Below are 17,588 nucleotides of genomic sequence, written 5' to 3'. Positions count from 1 at the left end.
ATAAATCCGGTATACCGTACACTGTACTCGAATCGTCATCCACATCTCATCCATTTGCAATATACCCACATCTCGCTCGCGCGCGTCTCTGGCAAAATATTTCCCGGCATTTCGCCTTTGACACACACACATGTGTCAGAAGAAGAGAGCGTGAGTCGCGTGTGGGCATCTCCCGAGGAGATTCGAATAATCTTCCACTCGAGGGCGTGGAGCCGAAAGTTCGAAAGGGGAGAGGAGAATGTGCCTCGACGACGATCTGCTGGCAGAGGAAAGCAGCCGAGACTCGCAAGCTCGGGGGAAGTGGAGGGCGCAGAGAGACGCCGAGGGGGCGTCGGTCTAATTGAAATGGGCTTTTGGAATTCAGATGGAGGAACAGAGATGGAGGGTAGAGTTGTAGTGGCGAAAGGGAGGCAGGACTTTTTTTTTTTTTTAATAATAATTTTAGTCCTGTACTATAGTATGCGTGGATTTTTTTTGAATGTTTTGCAAGTATACTTCATTCCAGGGTAAGGGAAATAAAACGTTTTTCGTAACTGACAGCTTTTAATGAAGCTTGAAATTTAATGAGATTTTTTTGATGATGCGTTATTGCAAGAGATGGTTTTTCAAAATTTCGTCAAATTAATTACAATCCATAAAACCCCTCCGAAGAACAAACGGGTACTAACCAACTGGTTTATACAGCGGCTATGGTGTACTCATACGCCCGAAGAATCGCGCAATTGTAAACACATTAGCCACCAAATTATACTTGATAATCTCTATTTATCCCCGTCATTACCACCATTACGAGCATTTGAGCGCAAAGAACGAAAATTAGAATTAATCTGTGCTTAATTATCGAGTTGGAATGCCGATTGGGTCGAATGAGTACGTTAAACAGCGTTAAACTTATGGAGCTTCTTTTCAAAAGACCAAAGTATACACGCGCGTTGTTCAAACCATGAAAAAAAAAAAAAAAAGAGGGAGCAACGAGCATTCAGCCGATTCGGATAGCGAAAATTTCACCCACGCAGAAACCTCATCCGAGCTTGCGACAAAAAGCTCGAAAAATCGCGTCCGACCTAGAGGACCTTTACAGAGGGGGACCAAAACGATCCCCGAAAAGAAAGAAAAGGACACAGCCAAGCTCCGTGTGGAGTATCGGTTGGCACGCGCGTGCGCTACTTCCCGCGATACCGCGAGAAAGAGGGGGAGGTTACGCGGGAGAGTTGCCCGGGGCAACCGGTAGACTCGCCCCCACCTCGGGCTCCAACCAATCGCCGTGCGACTCTATATCGAGCGAACTGGATTCCGCAGGCCATGGCGGCGCTGGAGGTACAGAGCGCTCGTGCGTTTCTGAGTTTGTACCTTTTTTCTTCATTTTTTATTTTTATTTTTATTTTTTTTTGTTTGTTCTTCTTTCCGAGGTGGGAGAGGCGTATACTGGAAACTACGGGCTGGCTGCGGCTCGGGAGCGAGTGTCTTCCATACACAGAGGGGAACTCTCAGCGCTACTATATGCTCAAGCTCGGTTATGGGCTTTTTATGTGCTTTTGTGTAAATTCTTGGGATACCGGGGCTATGCGGCTGTACCCCGAGAGCCTAGACGGCCGGGCCGGCTGAATTGCTTTTTTTCCTCCCAGCTCTGGGCGTGTGTGCGCGCTTGAGCACCAAGAATTTTCGGCAAATTGAAATTCCAGCTGACGATTCTGAAGAGACTTGCTTTCTCCACGTGCTTTTGCCTTTATTTAAATTTCCGGTGAGCTCTGCGAGCATGGATTTAAATGAATATATTTTTTTTTTTTTTTTTTTTTTCAGTAGAAAATCAATCAGATTCCGTTTGACGTGTTCATTTTACTCTCATCGACACACTTGCTTTGGTTGTGTGATATTGACATTCTCGAAAATCAAATGAAATTGTTTCCTTGGTATTTTAATTATCGCGTTTAACTTTTTTAACTCTAACGTTATTCAAACTCAGGTTTATGGCAAAATTTCAGGGCATTGATTAATAATCACTAGTTTTTATTCACTACTGTGGAAAAATGTATTTCTGACCGTGCAATGAATCGGTGTAATAAATTTATCGACCGCAGTACCAGTATTTTTATTGGATCTGAATTACGTACCAATGGATTCATAAATTAGCCTTTGATACGATTAATGTCTCCACGTATGTATGGGTGCATAATATTACTTTCAGGTTTGATTAAAAGGCAAACTACAAATATCTGGAAGAAAAAATAAGGGCTTTCAAATATATGTAAAAAATCGATAGTTTATTGCAATTGAGAAACAAAGTTCAACACCTCAAGTTATTTTAACGTTTGTCATCGTATGGTTCACAATGATTACAAAAATTCTTTATTGATGAATTGCGGAGCAGACTCTTGGCGTGGTAAGCCGAGTAAATGTAATTAATTAGTGGATGCATTGACTCCGAGAAGTCGATGGGGTTATTTATAACTTGATCTCATTTAATAATGTCTGTAATTTAGAGTTGGATACCAACCAATCGAAATAAATATTTATCGAGGCTTGGGTGGTTTACTGCATTAAATATAAATGATGATGTCTTTTCGCAAATTTTTTCGTAATTTAACAGTCCCGGTAGATTAATTAGGTGGTGTGTGTTTTAAAAATACAGATTTTTTTTTTAGCATCAGCTATATCAACACGGGCTCGGGTCATTAAATGTTCAAAAAATAAAGTAATTTGTACAAAAAAATGACTTACAACATGTAGAGTGGCTGGATTTCCTTTTCCAATTACGCGTGGCATTAAGCTCTTTCATTGGTAAAATATATCAATGAAAAATTTGAAAAAAAACCAGAAATTCAAAAACAAAATCAAATGCACATCAAATCCACTTCAACGGTCCAACAGTTGACAGACTCGAGCGCGAGATAGAAAAAAAAGGGTGAAAAGAAATAGAGAGGGAGACACGGCGCGTGCGCGTAATTTTTATTGGCAAAATTAATTGGCAGGTGCTGCTTTTCTCCCCATTGCTCCCGAATAAAAGCTCAATCACGCCAATCGTCGAGCTTTTTTTTTTGTTGTCAACGCATTGTCACGTTCGAGTTAAAAGCTTCTCTTTCTTGCAGAGGCGCGGTCGCATCGAGCCACTTCATTTATATTTAAAACGCGCATTGACGCCTCGCTCGTTTTAATTACGTGTGCTTTTCAATAGCTTGCGAGGATTGCGGACATTTTTTACGAACTTTTTCGATACCGAAAAACTGTTCTCTTCCATTAATAAAAAAAAAAATAAAATAAAAATTAGTATTCGGACAAAAATCTTTAAAAATTGGATAAAAAATACTTTTTTAAATCTTACACTGAATCTTTGTTATTGTTTATACTGTCACTAGAATACTTAACACCTCAAGGCCAAACATCAAATTAATATCTACGGAAAACTTGATCGACCACACCATGAATAAAGTATAAAATAAAAAAATCTGTTGTTAAAAAAAACTCTTGTTATTGCCGTTAATAACGACTCTCCACGTACCTACTTTGTCAATAAAGTCAATCATCTCTCTTTTGTTTCTCTTCAAAATGATCGACGCTACTTGAATATACCTGCACAATCCATCCTCTCTGATTTCCACCCCGAATCAACGCACCTTTTAATACCCCCTCGCAGTTTGACGTCCCGCTTATTGTAGCGTCAAGGGGAGGAGGGAGAAAAAGAAAAACGGATAGACGGACAGACGATTTGAATTTAATCGTAAATGAAGAGTCGATTAAAACTGCAATCATCCGCGTCGAGGTGAGGAAGGGAGGGAGGGAGGGAGTCGCACACCCCGCAGAAGAGAAAGGGATGAGACCACACCGGCCAAGCACCGGGTAGTTATCGGGAGCCGCTAACTGGCATTTAAGTTAACTGTGTCGCGGCGTGGGGGAACTGGGTTGTAACTGCGCTCGTTTCCGCACGGGCTTTCTTCTTCCTTTGTCCCTTTTTCCACGTGATCATATCGCTACAGTTCCCAAAGTCGTCCAGAGTACGCGGTGATGGTCTTGGGAGGCTCTTCATGGCGCGGTTACGTCGCGAGGGGCAGGCAAGTTGTTTCTCGCCCCGTTTGATCTTTATCGAACGATTTTTGGAATTCGCCAGCTGTACCTTCGCTTGGCTGTAATTGGATGGGCTCTTGGGGTGGGCTTAATCGCAAGGGTTACGAGCTGCTATGGAATCATTCCGCTACACACCAGCGTAGGGATTATTATTGGGTCCGCAGTCGAACGTTTTTTCATTGCAGTTGAAAACAATTTTATTCGATTAGATTTTAAGGGTAAAGCTCTGAAAATTCCATTTCATTTTTAACATTATTACAGTTTCAATAATATTCAGTCCTGTGATGTAAAATAAATAAATAAACAAAGGAATGTAAACGGCACTTGATGAAAAAAAAAAAAAAAAAATGCTACTGCTGTGACCCGGACTGATTTTCAAAAAGAAAATTTCCTGTTCGTTGAAAGCGAGAATAAGAATAATGTATATCATAAAATAACTAAATTTTACTATCTACCAAAGGCTTGGACGAATATTAATAATCCAAATGGAATATTCCATGAAATTGAAAATTCCTTGGGACGTTGTGTTAAATTAGCCCCTGAAAAAAAGCTCAAAATAAGTTAAAAAAAAAACAAAATAAATAGGTAAAACATCTAGCTAATATTAACAAACCTGATGGTACATTTAATTCGCCTCTGCTTGCTTTGGCGCCCCCCTAAACAGTACCAAAACCTACAACACAAAAACAACATTAACTCTCCCGCTCCTCGCAACTTCTGCTCTACTATTCTCGAACAAGCTTTGTATTGCGTATACGTATAGGTACATATAATATAGACACCAGCTTCGGCGTAAAGCCATTGGCTTATACGGCATTATTGCTCCCTCATTAAACTCCCAGAACGCAGTCGTATCCATCGAGTGGTAGAGCTTTGGCTGTTTTTCTCCCCGTCAACGTGTACGGTCTCCCGACGCATCTTCGTCCCAAAAGTGAATCTCGCTTGCAGCACATGTGCGAGTCTCGAGGGACTCTACGGTGGTGTCATTCGGTGGTGCGGCCTCTCGGGGGAACGTAAGGCAAGTCGAGAGAGAAAGGGGAGCTGATCGCATTGTTTTCGCCCTTTTGAGAAATGGCCGGCAGTGCATCGCGAGGCCAGAGAGAACAGGAATTTCGCATCAAGTCACTGTCTCTGTTCTGTGTCTGTACTCCTGGCACGTGTAGGATATATATATATATATATATATACACTCGATGCTTTTATACACAACATCAGGTGGATATTATCGTCATATGTACCTCTCTCTCTCTCTCTCTCTCTCTCTCTCTCTCTCTCTATTTCACTTTTTCCTCTTTTTAGGGTAATTGACGTCAAACGAGCTAAAGTGTGGGTACGTCCGAGACGAGAGACGTGCAGAGGTGTTTGACCGACGATGCGCAGCAAAGAGCTTTTTCCCGTCCAACTTCACATGATGGATTTGTCCGTGTATTTTTATTTTGATCGACGATTTCTTTTTTTTTTTTCTTCCCAGCAAATGTTACGGCATCGTTGATAATTGATAATCATTCGGTGATCAAACAACTGTAAATGATCCTTTTTTGGGGCATCTTTGATGACTCACATAAATTTTTAATCAAATTTCTCATGGTATCGAATTGTTACAAATTAAATCTTGTTACTGATTCGTCAACGTGCCCGGTATGTATACAATTCAAAAACGTATTAAGATTTTATGGACCCGCGAGCGTATCGAGTTATGTTTCAACCGATGGGAGATGGTAAAGCGAATTGACGACAACCGCGTAAACGTGTCAGTGATGACTCGATGAAGTACCGTTTCGACAAAGTAATACAATACCACGTTTACAGCCTCGCTATTGCATGATTCAATGAGAACGTATTTTTGCTCCTCGTCGTTGTAGCGATAAATGAACGAGATCTCTGTCTTTCCAATTAAGTTTGCAATGACCCAAATCCAACCACGTGCCTGTGCAAACACAAACACACAAGTGTAGGACCACGGGGTGAGTGCGTGTTTGCAAGGGAGGGGTCGGTTGTTTTTTAATGCGGCATAAATATGCATAGGCCGTAATATTAGCTCTTAGGCAAGCTTGTCGTCGTGTATTATCGGGATATATATATATATATATATATATATATATACGTATAAGGGGTGGCTCTGGTAAGCGAAGGAAGCGCATAATATAGCGCCCGTAGCCGCTGAGAATGAGAAATCGCGTTGATGCCGAACGAGAGGGGAAAGAAGATGGTTAAACGTGGACACAGAATGTGTGTGTGTGTGTGTGTGCGATGCAGGGTGCAGGGGAGGCGCGAGCCGAGCGATGGATAAACTGTGTTTGCTGCCTCGTGCGGGGCTCCCGCCCCAGGGGAGCGCGTCATCATCTAACGCCCACTTTATTACGATTCTTCTTTTTCTCTCTCTCTCTCTCTCTCTTTCTCTTTTGGGCACACGTACACGTTCACACTTTTCGTCCGCACTATCTTTCTTGCTCTTAATGCAGACCATTTAATTTTGTTCTCTGGACACGTGTGTGGGATTTTATACACGGTTTTCTGGTTTTTGTCCGATTTGCTGTTTGGTATAATTAGCTCCATAATTTTACTTAACGCCATTAGTGGGTCTTTTTGTACCGCGTTATTTTTCTCAAATTCGATGGTTAGATTTTTTTTTTTTTTTTAATAATTATGAACGGCCGTTTTTACCAAAAAATTTTTAGAAAGCTGCTAATTAAAAACGTGTTTTCCTTTTCAATTTGTGTTACTTAAATCGATTGGATTAAATAAATTGATAAAAAATTTTATCCAATATTCTTGACAGCACGTGTCTTTTACAGAATTATTCATCATTTTTTTTTACTGGTAGATTTTTTAAAAAATTCATGTTTAGAAGAAACAATCTCCAAACATATCTAGTACGAGAATGAATTTTATAAAAAAAATTCTAATATAAGTTACATTCACAGATAACAGCAATTTTAAAAAATAGCAGTGAACAAGAATTTAAGCTGTCAGCAATTTCTTTAAATTCAACCCGAAATATTTCCGTCACTTGTTTCCGCTTTTCTTGTTTAAACATGTTATCATTTGCCAACCCCTAATAATTTATTAAACACAAGCCACCAGATTTGGTATTTTCACGAAATTATCTAAAATGGCAAATTAACTTAGGAGCTCCTGTTACAACTATAAAGTTAACATAATTAAATACCTAATTGGATGTATTAGTGACCCCTACACGTCTCACAAATACAAGCAATGAAACGAAATTCGGATAAAAACTGTAGTAAAAAAATCACAATTATAAGGTTTAAAAAAGCACCCACCCACGTAGTGTGGCTTTGGAGAACTTATCTTTATAGCGCACCGCTATGGGCAATCAAAAGCTCCTTAACCGTCTATAACTTTAATGAAAAAGGCCGTAACAAATGCTCGTACGTACGACTCCGCGGAAGGCTTCGTCAAACTGTCCGGTTTTACAGCAGCTAAACATCGCGTATACGTATATATAAGTCCAAAACGCGAGAAAGCTCGTGCACACGACACACATACGCGCGACAAAATGCCACTACGAGAAAATCCAGTGGCGGCAGTTTTGGCTAATTCGACGACGACGTACCTCGGCTAAGCCACCTCACCGGCTTATATTGCGCGTCGTCGCGGCCGTGAAATAATAATAAAGTGTACACGTGCGGATCAACTTTACGAGACTGTCGGCCGTTTTCGCCCGGTTATAATACCGGTAGTGCCGCGGCACGTATATAGTACAGGCCGTGCGAGTTTTATCGGCGCAGCGATAAAATCGAGCCTTTAATTTCTACGCAAACGCGTGGAACCGATTTTCATGCAAAGGCACAGAACGAGCTCTCGTCCATACCCACGTGTGCGCAATGACCGCAATGACAATAACAATAACAACGGTATAGGTCCCTGTAGTTTGCATTTTCATGGATCTGCTCGAGCTCGATTATTAATGCTACGACCATGAAGTTCTTTTGCTCATCTTTGATGTCTCGTGTGAAAAAATGGCACCAAAGACACGAGCGCGTAACTTTGTGCCCGATCATCGCGATTGATAAGCTAACCAGTCCTACATTCATTAGACACAACAAAAATCAGATTCATTGTGCGATGCACCAAACACACTGGAGCCACTGTAATCCTGTATGGAATTAGAAAATTAACGAGCCAAATCAAAGGCGATGATCGTCAGCAAATCAAAAAGCCAGCCGAGCGACCCTCCGAGCAAACAGCTGCGCGCGAGATTCCGGGCGCGGAGTACGCACATAAGCCGGACGGTAGGTGGTCCGAGAGGAAAGTTAAAAAAAAAAAAAAAAAAAAAAAAAAACACGAGCAAAGGGTCTTTGTGGCACGCGCACGGGGTAATGCGTCTTTTTCGGGGCTACCCCCAACCACCGGGGGACTCGGGAAAAGCTTGTATACGTGTATGTACACATCCACGTACGTATACACGTACGGGTCCGTGATCATCAATCAGGGAGCTATTGCGCTCTGCTCGGCTTCTCCTATCCTGTATATCCTATACATCCCTCTATACATGTATACACACATGGTGTATACGCCACCGCAAGTTTATACAGTATTTATTTTCATTATGTCACTCTAATGCTCCGTGTATACATACATATAGTATCCTTCTTTCGGCCTTCTCTGCTGTTGTTGTCCTGGCGCTCGAGGTCACCGAGTCATCTCTCCTTCTCTTTTTTCCCGTCTCTTCTCTCCACTTGGCCATACTTTTCTACTTTTTTCATCTATAAACTTATTGGTTTTTTTTTTTTTTTTTTTTTTTTTTTTTTTATCATCTCTTATTTTACACTTGCTGGCGTTGCTGCCCTTGATGAGATCCCCCAGGGATTTAACGAGACTTGAGATGGTAGATTGTTTTTGTCCAAACGTTTTACTCACCATAAAAGTGTTTTACAGAAAGTTGATCAGGGCTCTGAAAATTGTCGAGTGTTTGTAGAGTGAAATGATGCAACAAGGGACAATAAAGGAGTCAACGAGTGGAAACGTATATATGCGATAGGCTTGGGACGCGATCGAAACTTGTCTGACTGAATCCTCCGTTTATCCCTTGGCAGTGCTGCAAAAATACAAACCTAAGGTCTCGCAAAAGTCCATCGCGAATCCAAGCCAACTTTGGACCATCCCTCAACGAGAGACCTCCGAAATCCAGCTCGATATATCCCGGAGGCGTCTGACGCGGCTAGTCGCTTAGTCGGAGCCCCGGGCTCGATTTATAAATCGAAGGCGGGAAAGAAAGGAGAATACTTTTTTTTTCCCTCCACAGCTCCCGTTGGACCGGGCGCTGTCTGAAAAAGTTTGGTTGCCTGCTGGTGCTTTTTACGGGGGTAGGGCTCGATGACTTTTCTTTCCCCCGGCTTGTGGAAACGAGAGCTTGGACCTGCAACTCGCGATCGCTCAGCCTCGACGCGAAATAAATAACAAAGATAACTTCCAGGGCCACCTTGTCTGCTCCGCTCTTTGCTTCGTGCCATTTTTTTTTTCTTTTCTTTTTTATTTACTCCTGTACACTGGACTGTAGTTTAAAAGACTTTTTTTTTGCAGGATTGGGATTAAAAACCGGTTCTTATGCACAAAGTACCTAGTAGAAAGAACCTAATCGTCCGAGTATATCATTGCGAATCCTTTTTCAAACGACAGTTCTCACTCGATATGGATCAAATGGTGATCAATTGAATATTTTTCTAGTAGAGAAAAAAAACTTTTTATTTTTCTTCGATCAACGGATAACTCTTGTGGACAACAATGGTTTTAAAGTCCTCCAACGTTTTGAATGATTCACCGGAGAAAAAAAATAGCTGACCCCAATAACTCCCGAAAACAAAGCATCTGGTTTTTATCGATCCATCCGCATCGGCTCAAAATAAACGCTCGCACGGACGCACTTCTCTGTCCGTATCACGCAGGCCGATCGACGAAATACACACACGCCCAAAGTGTCGGAAGCGCCGATGTTCCTAATTGATCAAGCGCACCGGGAGCCTCGCATTCGAGCAGAGCCCCGTCAAGCTTGGCTGGCGCGTGCATTAGACAGCGTCTGCCGATGTTGGTATATTTATATCGGCAAGGGGTAGGACATGCTGCCGATGGCTCCTTACTCATCGGAAGGTGTGTTTTGCCCTCGAGCTTAAACGCTTACGTGTGTACACATTGGTGTACACCTACGGGGCCGTTCACACGATATTCGTGCGTGATTTTGTGTGAATAGTAAATAAAATTACTCGTCGTTCACAAACTAATGTTACCGTCAACACCTCGGTTTCAATAGCCCTTTTTCACCGTTTGGCCGATCGATTCATCAGTCGAGCTTTCAGCTGGTGCAGAACCGATGCCGCAGTCAACATACTTGGCTGTACAGCCACACCCACAAAACTATAGTTTCAATCGACATAGTCCAACGTTTCATGTGTATCCCCGCGGAGTAAGCGAATATCGCTCCATGTGAATGCGTTAGCACTACAGGGGCTACATCAGAAGAGTCACGCTGTATGTGCCCAGGTAATGGACGGAGTGCAAGAAAAGACACACCCTTTTGCCTTTCGATGTCTGATATCGTGCTCGAGTCGGTCTTTACTTTCCGGAAGCAGATTTTCACGGTCAGGAAATGATTGCCCGCGATCGCCGCTGCCTCGGGTCTACAAAAGTCTTCAGTATTTTATTACAATGGATTGTGGATCGGTTGGATTTTTTGATAATATCTTTATGTTCAGGTCGCAATAAAAAGCTTTTCCTTGCATTTTGCCACGTTTAAAATTCCAAACGAGATTGTAAATTCTGTTGACGATTATTTCCTGCACCGATCAGCTTGAATCGTTACCAATAAGTATTTGATTTTAACTCGTATCAGTTCTTCTTTTCCAACTACGTTAGCTCAGCATTATTATATATGTGGCTGCATAGCTATGGATTATAAGCCACCAAAGTGAGCTCGATGTATTGTAAAAGTCAAGTATGAAGATTAACATTACAAGCAACGCTTTGCGTTTTCATAGTGTTAAACCTCGTTACGGGGACAGTGCCAGAAAGGCAAAATTGAAAATTCCATCGGAGGCGAGTCGTGAATCTTCTCGTCACTTCCACGGCTCCTCCCCTCGATTGACAAACACCACGGCTCAGCGCACGTAGCGAGAAGCGCCTCGTTGACTTCAATCCGAGCATCCAAAGAAAAAGTATCGAATCGTGTACAGGAGGAAGGTGCCGTGCGCCCCGAAATTCTAACAAAGACAGTGAGCCAGAGGGTGGGAGCGTAAATCCCATACATCCAATTAGATTCGTATAATCCTACAACACGTTAGCACGCGTCTCCCCGTGCATATCTACATATACACAGACTCTGCCCTTGTGTCCTGTATGTGTACGTGTGTAAATTATGTGGAGCTTGCAATGTACATTTGCCATACGCATGTGTATGCCATATGTGTATGCACACACAAGTGCTCATTATTCGCGACTGCAGGTGTATATATAGTATTATTATATAAGTGCACGGATGATGTAGACGTTGTGCAGGTGTACTTGTTGGTTTGCCCGTATCCTCGAGCACAGCCGTATAGGTACGACAATGCTGGAATAACACACAGAGCCCCTTTGAACGTAAGCGGAGCGAGTACCGGAGAACAGAGGGAGAGAGCGTATGGGTCCTCTGCTTCCACCAACTCCGTGCATCTCGCTCGCAATGGAGATCACGAGCGTGCGTGCGCGCGCGCGTTAATGCTTAAGTACTAATTTATGAGGGCGCGTAGCTTCTCTCTCTCTCTCTCTCTCTCTCTGCTGTGCAACAGTATAATATATACACACACCAACTACGAGGAGAACTCGCGAAAGCTCGAGCGAGACAGCTTTCGTATCCCAGGCCCACTCGCTTTCTGCGCTAGGTGTACAATATACCATGTATACATATACATACATACGCAGCTCTCGCATATTCGCATCCCGGAGTACGGTGTGGTAGTGTACGTGCAGCCGTAGGAGCAATAATAATAGTGGTAGTGGTGGTGGTAACAGAGAGCAACAGGGAAACGAAGGGAAGCGAGCCGGCGAGCGGGCTTTGCATGCGATATCAATAAATCAAGTCGCCAGGAACCAACCGAGCTTATAATATGTATGTATATACAGAGAGGGTGGTGCTGCTACTGCTGTATCATCTGCTTTTCGGCCGGGGGATGGGTACCACCACGGTACGTGGTCAGAATCAACAGCTCATAACGTCAGCTAATAGCTGCTCCTGCCGAGGCGAGACGACATAGTGCTTGTCTTCCCTACCCCACCCAAGATATTGTTGCTACCCCTTGGATGGAGGGTTTACACTACCTTATTGTATTGTGCGAGTTCGGAGCATTACTTTTGGGGGCTCTTACTTGGCTCTGATTCCGTTGTTGCTGATGTTGGTGTTTTCACGCCAACTTACGATTACACTGCGCGGATTTTTTTTTGCGTGCATTAAGAAATTGGACGTAGTAGAGGGAGTGGGACGTTTGCTTTACGTTTTTTAAGAGCAAATCGGAAAAGATATTAGCTTTGGGTTCCGTTGATTTTTTTTTGTTACTGCTTCGTTAATAAGTATTGTTTTTAGCTTGGGGTTTTAAGGTAATTTGAACATTTTTTTCACGAGCTGTACGATGGAAAATATGTCTTTACGTGTGACCTCCCCTTTGTTCGATTACAATAGTTATATGGTCTATCAAACCAGATCTAGCCAAGGGTACATTTAAAACTTCATCAAAGTGATAAACGCTTGTAATGATTTTAATGCCGTAACAATTATTCAAGCACAACATAATGAATTCATTTCTTTGTTTTGTTTTTTTTTTTTTTTTTTTCAACAAACAATTAGGTGTGGTTTCAAAATCGCCGAGCAAAGTGGAAGAAGCGCAAGAAGTCAACCAACGTGTTCAGATCGCCGGGCTCCCTGCTGCCGTCCCACGGGCTTCCGCCCTTCGGCGCCATGAGCTCCGAGCTCTGTGGCGCCGCCGGGATGTTTCACGCGCCCACCGATCGATGGGGAATGGCTCCAGGTTCGTGTGCACCACCACCGCTATCCTTCTCTCTCTCTCTCTCTCTCTCTCCACCTTCACACAATATCGAAGCTCGGAGTATGTATTTATACACACCTAGCTCTATTACCACGCCTCGCATCGTCCTTTTAATATTTTAAAAAGGCTTTTAGCCCCTTGTAGTCTTGCGTGCCTTGTACACGTATTCCGTATCGACAATGCGGGGCTGGTGATACAGGGATACCTTTGTGAGATGTAATTTCTTTTTACGCTAAATTTTGTATTCTTCTTGTTTTTTTTTTTTTTTTTCTTTTCACAAATAAAGTTTTCAGTTTATACGACGGAATTGGATGCACTTAAAAATCGCTCACTTATGCAAGCCGTGGCTGCTTTTTTCCTTCTCGTTATTGATATCCGGCGTAAGGTATCGATTCGGGTATTTTTATCAAAAGAGCTCGTGAGTGGAAAGTAATTATCGGCGGGTGTGGTTTTTCCTCCCCTGATGTCCACCGTCCGCAGTATCGTTGGTTTCACCGAGAAAAATCACGCTCGTGATACTTTATTTCCTCTTTATGAGGGAGCATCGACAGATTTTTCGATAATCCGTTCTGTCGGAGAGGAAAACTTTGTTTTTTTCGATTGATACTTTGTTTCTATGCCTGAAAAATAATTTTATTCCATTTGTATTGCGAATCGACCTGAATTTTACCAAAAATAAAATTTTTAATTTTTATACCAGTATTATTTTAAAATAAACTACTCCGAGTTCCATGCAAGCTCCATTGATGCATGCGTTGGTTCGAATAATTTCTCATAGCGTCGAAAATTATTTTGATGAATAACAAATTGAAATAACAAACCTCAGGTCTGGGCCAATTGAGCCAAGGTGGCATGAGTATGGGCGGTTTCGGCCAGAGTCTAGGCCAGCTGGGCCAACAGAGCTCGGGGAGCTTGGGCACGAGTCTCGGGCTAGGAAACAGTGGCCAGCTCATCAGCAGTCCCTCGCAGACGGTCTATCAGGCCAGCTATGGATTGAACACTCTTGGTAAGTTGCACTCTGATATACAAAAGGAGTGGTGGGTGAGGTCATATTTTTTTTTTTTTTTTTTTTTTCATACTTTTGTTATTCATTCGACAAGTTTTAGTGGAGCATTGTGTTACTGAACAAAAGGTGAATTGAATGCTTCTGTACCTCGGCTTGTACTTGAGGATTTATGTCTGTTTGCTAGGCTATATAGTGTGTTTTTTGGGATTCAAGGTGTATTGAAACTTAAACAACAAATTCGGTTTAATACAAGAAAATGTTTTTGCAACAGCCAAGTCGTATTCTGTAAGTCTTTAATTTTAATTAGGTAAACATTTTTTGTTGAAAAAGTATTTTTGCATACACAAAGACATGAATACTTACATTTGTTGGAAAAAATTTTTTAAAATAAAAATTCCCATAACTCTATACTCTGGAATAGTATTAAGCTTGAACCAGTATGAAAAATCAGGTCGTATAAAATATTAGGTAATGCAACTGAAATCGTAGCTTAAAAATAGCAGCTTCGAGCTTAAAATATGTAAGCCAGCCGTTTACTGAAAAGTGATAAAGCATCAACTTAATTTCTAACAGAATTTTTTAACCACGGAAAAGGACACATTCTCCCGAATTTCTTCAACTATTTTACCTAAAGAATTTCTTATTTGTTTCTCGAAGAGAAAGATGTTTTCTCGCTCGTAAAAAAGTTTTATTGCTCCACGTGATGAAATTGAAGAAAACTAAAAATTGATTTTGACACTATTTGAGATCATTCATATTTTCATTAAGAAACTGACGTTTGAGAGAATACAGGGAAAAGGCAGAAAAAAAAGAAAAGACTAGAATCGATAAAATAAAAAAATCGGGTCACATTAAAGCTCATTTCAGTGGCCGTCTGTTGCAAGAATTATTTATCATTCAACGTGCATCGATAACCTCATGGACATCTCGATAACATCCTATTGATATAAAAGGAAGGCATGAACTCACATCACTAGTCCTAAAACACATTGTCATCACAAAGAAAACGCTCATCCAAAAGAATTGTTTTTTTTTTTTTCTTTGAAAAAAAAAAAAATAATGAAAAAACAAGCATCGCGCGAAAAGTGCGAGAGAATTCGCGAGTGTAAGTTCGCACATGTGAAGCTGTCGAAAAGAACAACTTTTCGGAAAAGAAAAAACAAGGAGGAAGGTATGAAAGAAAGAAAAAGAAACGGAGGAAAAAGAGAGAATCCGAGACAGAAGACAATAAAGCGAGAAAGAGGCAGCGAGCAGCCTCGGCTGTTTGCTCGTGATTCTTCTTCTCTCTGCTCGGCTCGTCGCACCTAGGTGCGATATCTCAAGTCTTCTCTTTCTCTCCTGTGGACAGATAACTCACCCGTATATATACCCATATACGTTATAGTTCGCCTGTTGGATGTTTACCAGCGAGAAGGATAATGTGTGTACACTTGAAACCTCGCGAGATGCAACCTGTCTTCGCTCGTTCAACGAGAAGCTATACGCTCGCGTGTGCGTGATGGTTATACAGTATACATATACAGGCGTACTTTATGTGTACTTACACATGCTCATTTTTATGCGGTCCTCATTCGAAGTATCTCACTGTTTGAAGGCTAGGATTTTTGTGCGCGAGTATGATTAAATGAAAATTTCAACCGGTTTTTGTGTAGTTGGGATGAGAGAAGTATTGGAAATGCGATGAGTAATATTTTTTTTTTTCTTTTTATCTAAAACAAAAATCATTCAACGCAATAAAATTATTATAAAATAAATTAACGGTGAAACAAAATAATTGTATACTTTAAAGATTTTTATCAGAAATTTTCAAGCCAAAGACGAATAATATTAATTCAAACATTTATTTGCAATTTTGAATATTAATAAAAATAACGTAATAATTTTGCGGACTATACTGTTTTAGAGAATATAGTTTAAAGTGAAAATTTGTTCTAATGCAAATTTTTAGATATAATTATATTAGATTAATCTAATGTAATAATAAGTAATTTTTAAAAGAGCTGTGTAATTATGTAATAAATGTGCAAAAATAAAAATATGGACACAATTGTAGATTCCATAAATATTATAGTGTTTTTCTGAGCAAATTGGTTAATTTAATAAATCAAACTGTAGAGTAAAATAAAATACAATACAAGGTGAATGCATAGCTATAAATGATCGCTCATGTAATTTGAAATAAAAAAAATTTTTGAATAACGAGTTACAAAAGTCAAAAAAAGAATTTTTCTGTTTAAAATTGAACAGGATACACACAGTTTGCGTAAGTTGCATTTGACACAAATGTCTTGTTCAAGATACACAAATTTTGCGTATTTCAGCCTCATGTTAACTATTATTTGTGTACTTATTAATATTATTTGAAGTGTAATTCAGTAAATTACACAAAGTATTCAACTGTGTACAATTTAATCAATGTACTAGAGTCTTGATTTACATTGATAGTTAGAGATACATTTGTCTGTAAACAAAATTTTACCGTGAAAGACAACTGCAAATAAAATTTTTTCTATTGATTGAATGGAAATTAATACTCAATCTTTGAGTTGAAACTATTAATTTTTTTGATTGTTATTTCATAACTCGTCAACAGACACTACAATACTTGAATTAACGCTGACTAAACAATTTTAACAAACATGTCCCACGTGTTTGCAGTTTTACATTTATTTTGGTACTGCTTTACATAAATTTGGTTTTGATCTTGCGATACAAGTTGTATATCATTCCCAAATCTGGTGTCACGTAAATATTCATGAACTTTATTTAATGCATGCTATCACCTATTCCCACAACATGGAGCAATCAGAGAAAAAGGATTAAAAGATAAATGAATCAAGTCAGCCATCGTGTACATTATAAATTCCAACAAATCATCGGTATGATTTATAACGTCAGTCGGAAACACGTGTCCATACATATTAAAACTCATTGAAAACACCAGTTCGGTTGATCTCATTCAAGCACCGTTGCTCGTGAAAAGCTCCACTAGAAAAAGTGCAAGGACACCCGAGCGGGGTTTCTTTCCGTTGCTTGCCGCGGAGAAATTACGTGGCAAGTAGAGTACATGTGTCATAAGCGTATAGCACTCGTATCTCGCCTCTCTTGTGCGTACACGTGGATCTCACGTCCGACACCTGCGTCTTCAATTATCACGTATTATCGCTCGAGTTTCGTTTTGCGAGGGAGAAGGCGAAGAAGGGCAGAATGCAAGCTCGAGGCAAGAAAAATACACAACAGCATTGGAGCATCTTTTATATCGCGTTTACCGATCCTTTGATGTTGTTCTTTTGTGTACCCACTGACTTTTTAATTAATGAGCCATTCACCTCAACGAGAGTAAATTAACTCTTACCTAAGTGCTAAAGGAGACATAATGGCCTGCTGACAGAAATAAGTGGCAGGGCTGTTTGCAAAAATACGAGCTCGACGGAAAAAAAAAAGAGAGAGAGAGAGAGAGAGAGAGATGAAGATCGAAACTAGGTACG

The 17,588-nt window shown here is 40.8% G+C and overlaps 1 protein-coding gene across 2 annotated transcripts in view; it reads left to right on the top strand.

Moving 5' to 3' along the window:
* otp (orthopedia homeobox) overlaps window positions 1-17,588 on the top strand; it is a 28,854-nt gene that overhangs the window by 8,004 nt on the left and 3,262 nt on the right. For both annotated transcript variants that reach the window (XM_089595973.1, XM_089595974.1), the window contains exons 4-5: window positions 12,896-13,076; window positions 13,921-14,100. In XM_089595973.1, coding sequence (XP_089452099.1) covers window positions 12,896-13,076; window positions 13,921-14,100 — 361 coding nt within the window. The remainder of the gene's footprint in view (window positions 1-12,895; window positions 13,077-13,920; window positions 14,101-17,588) is intronic.

The sequence above is a fragment of the Copidosoma floridanum genome, unplaced genomic scaffold, assembly GCF_036245765.1.
Source record: "Copidosoma floridanum isolate Cflo_tuat_1 unplaced genomic scaffold, Cflo_Japanese_pri ptg000029l, whole genome shotgun sequence".
Classification (NCBI taxonomy): Eukaryota; Metazoa; Arthropoda; class Insecta; order Hymenoptera; family Encyrtidae; genus Copidosoma; species Copidosoma floridanum.
The sequence above is the reverse complement of the archived record's forward strand: the minus strand, read 5'-3'. Positions and strand labels throughout refer to the sequence as shown.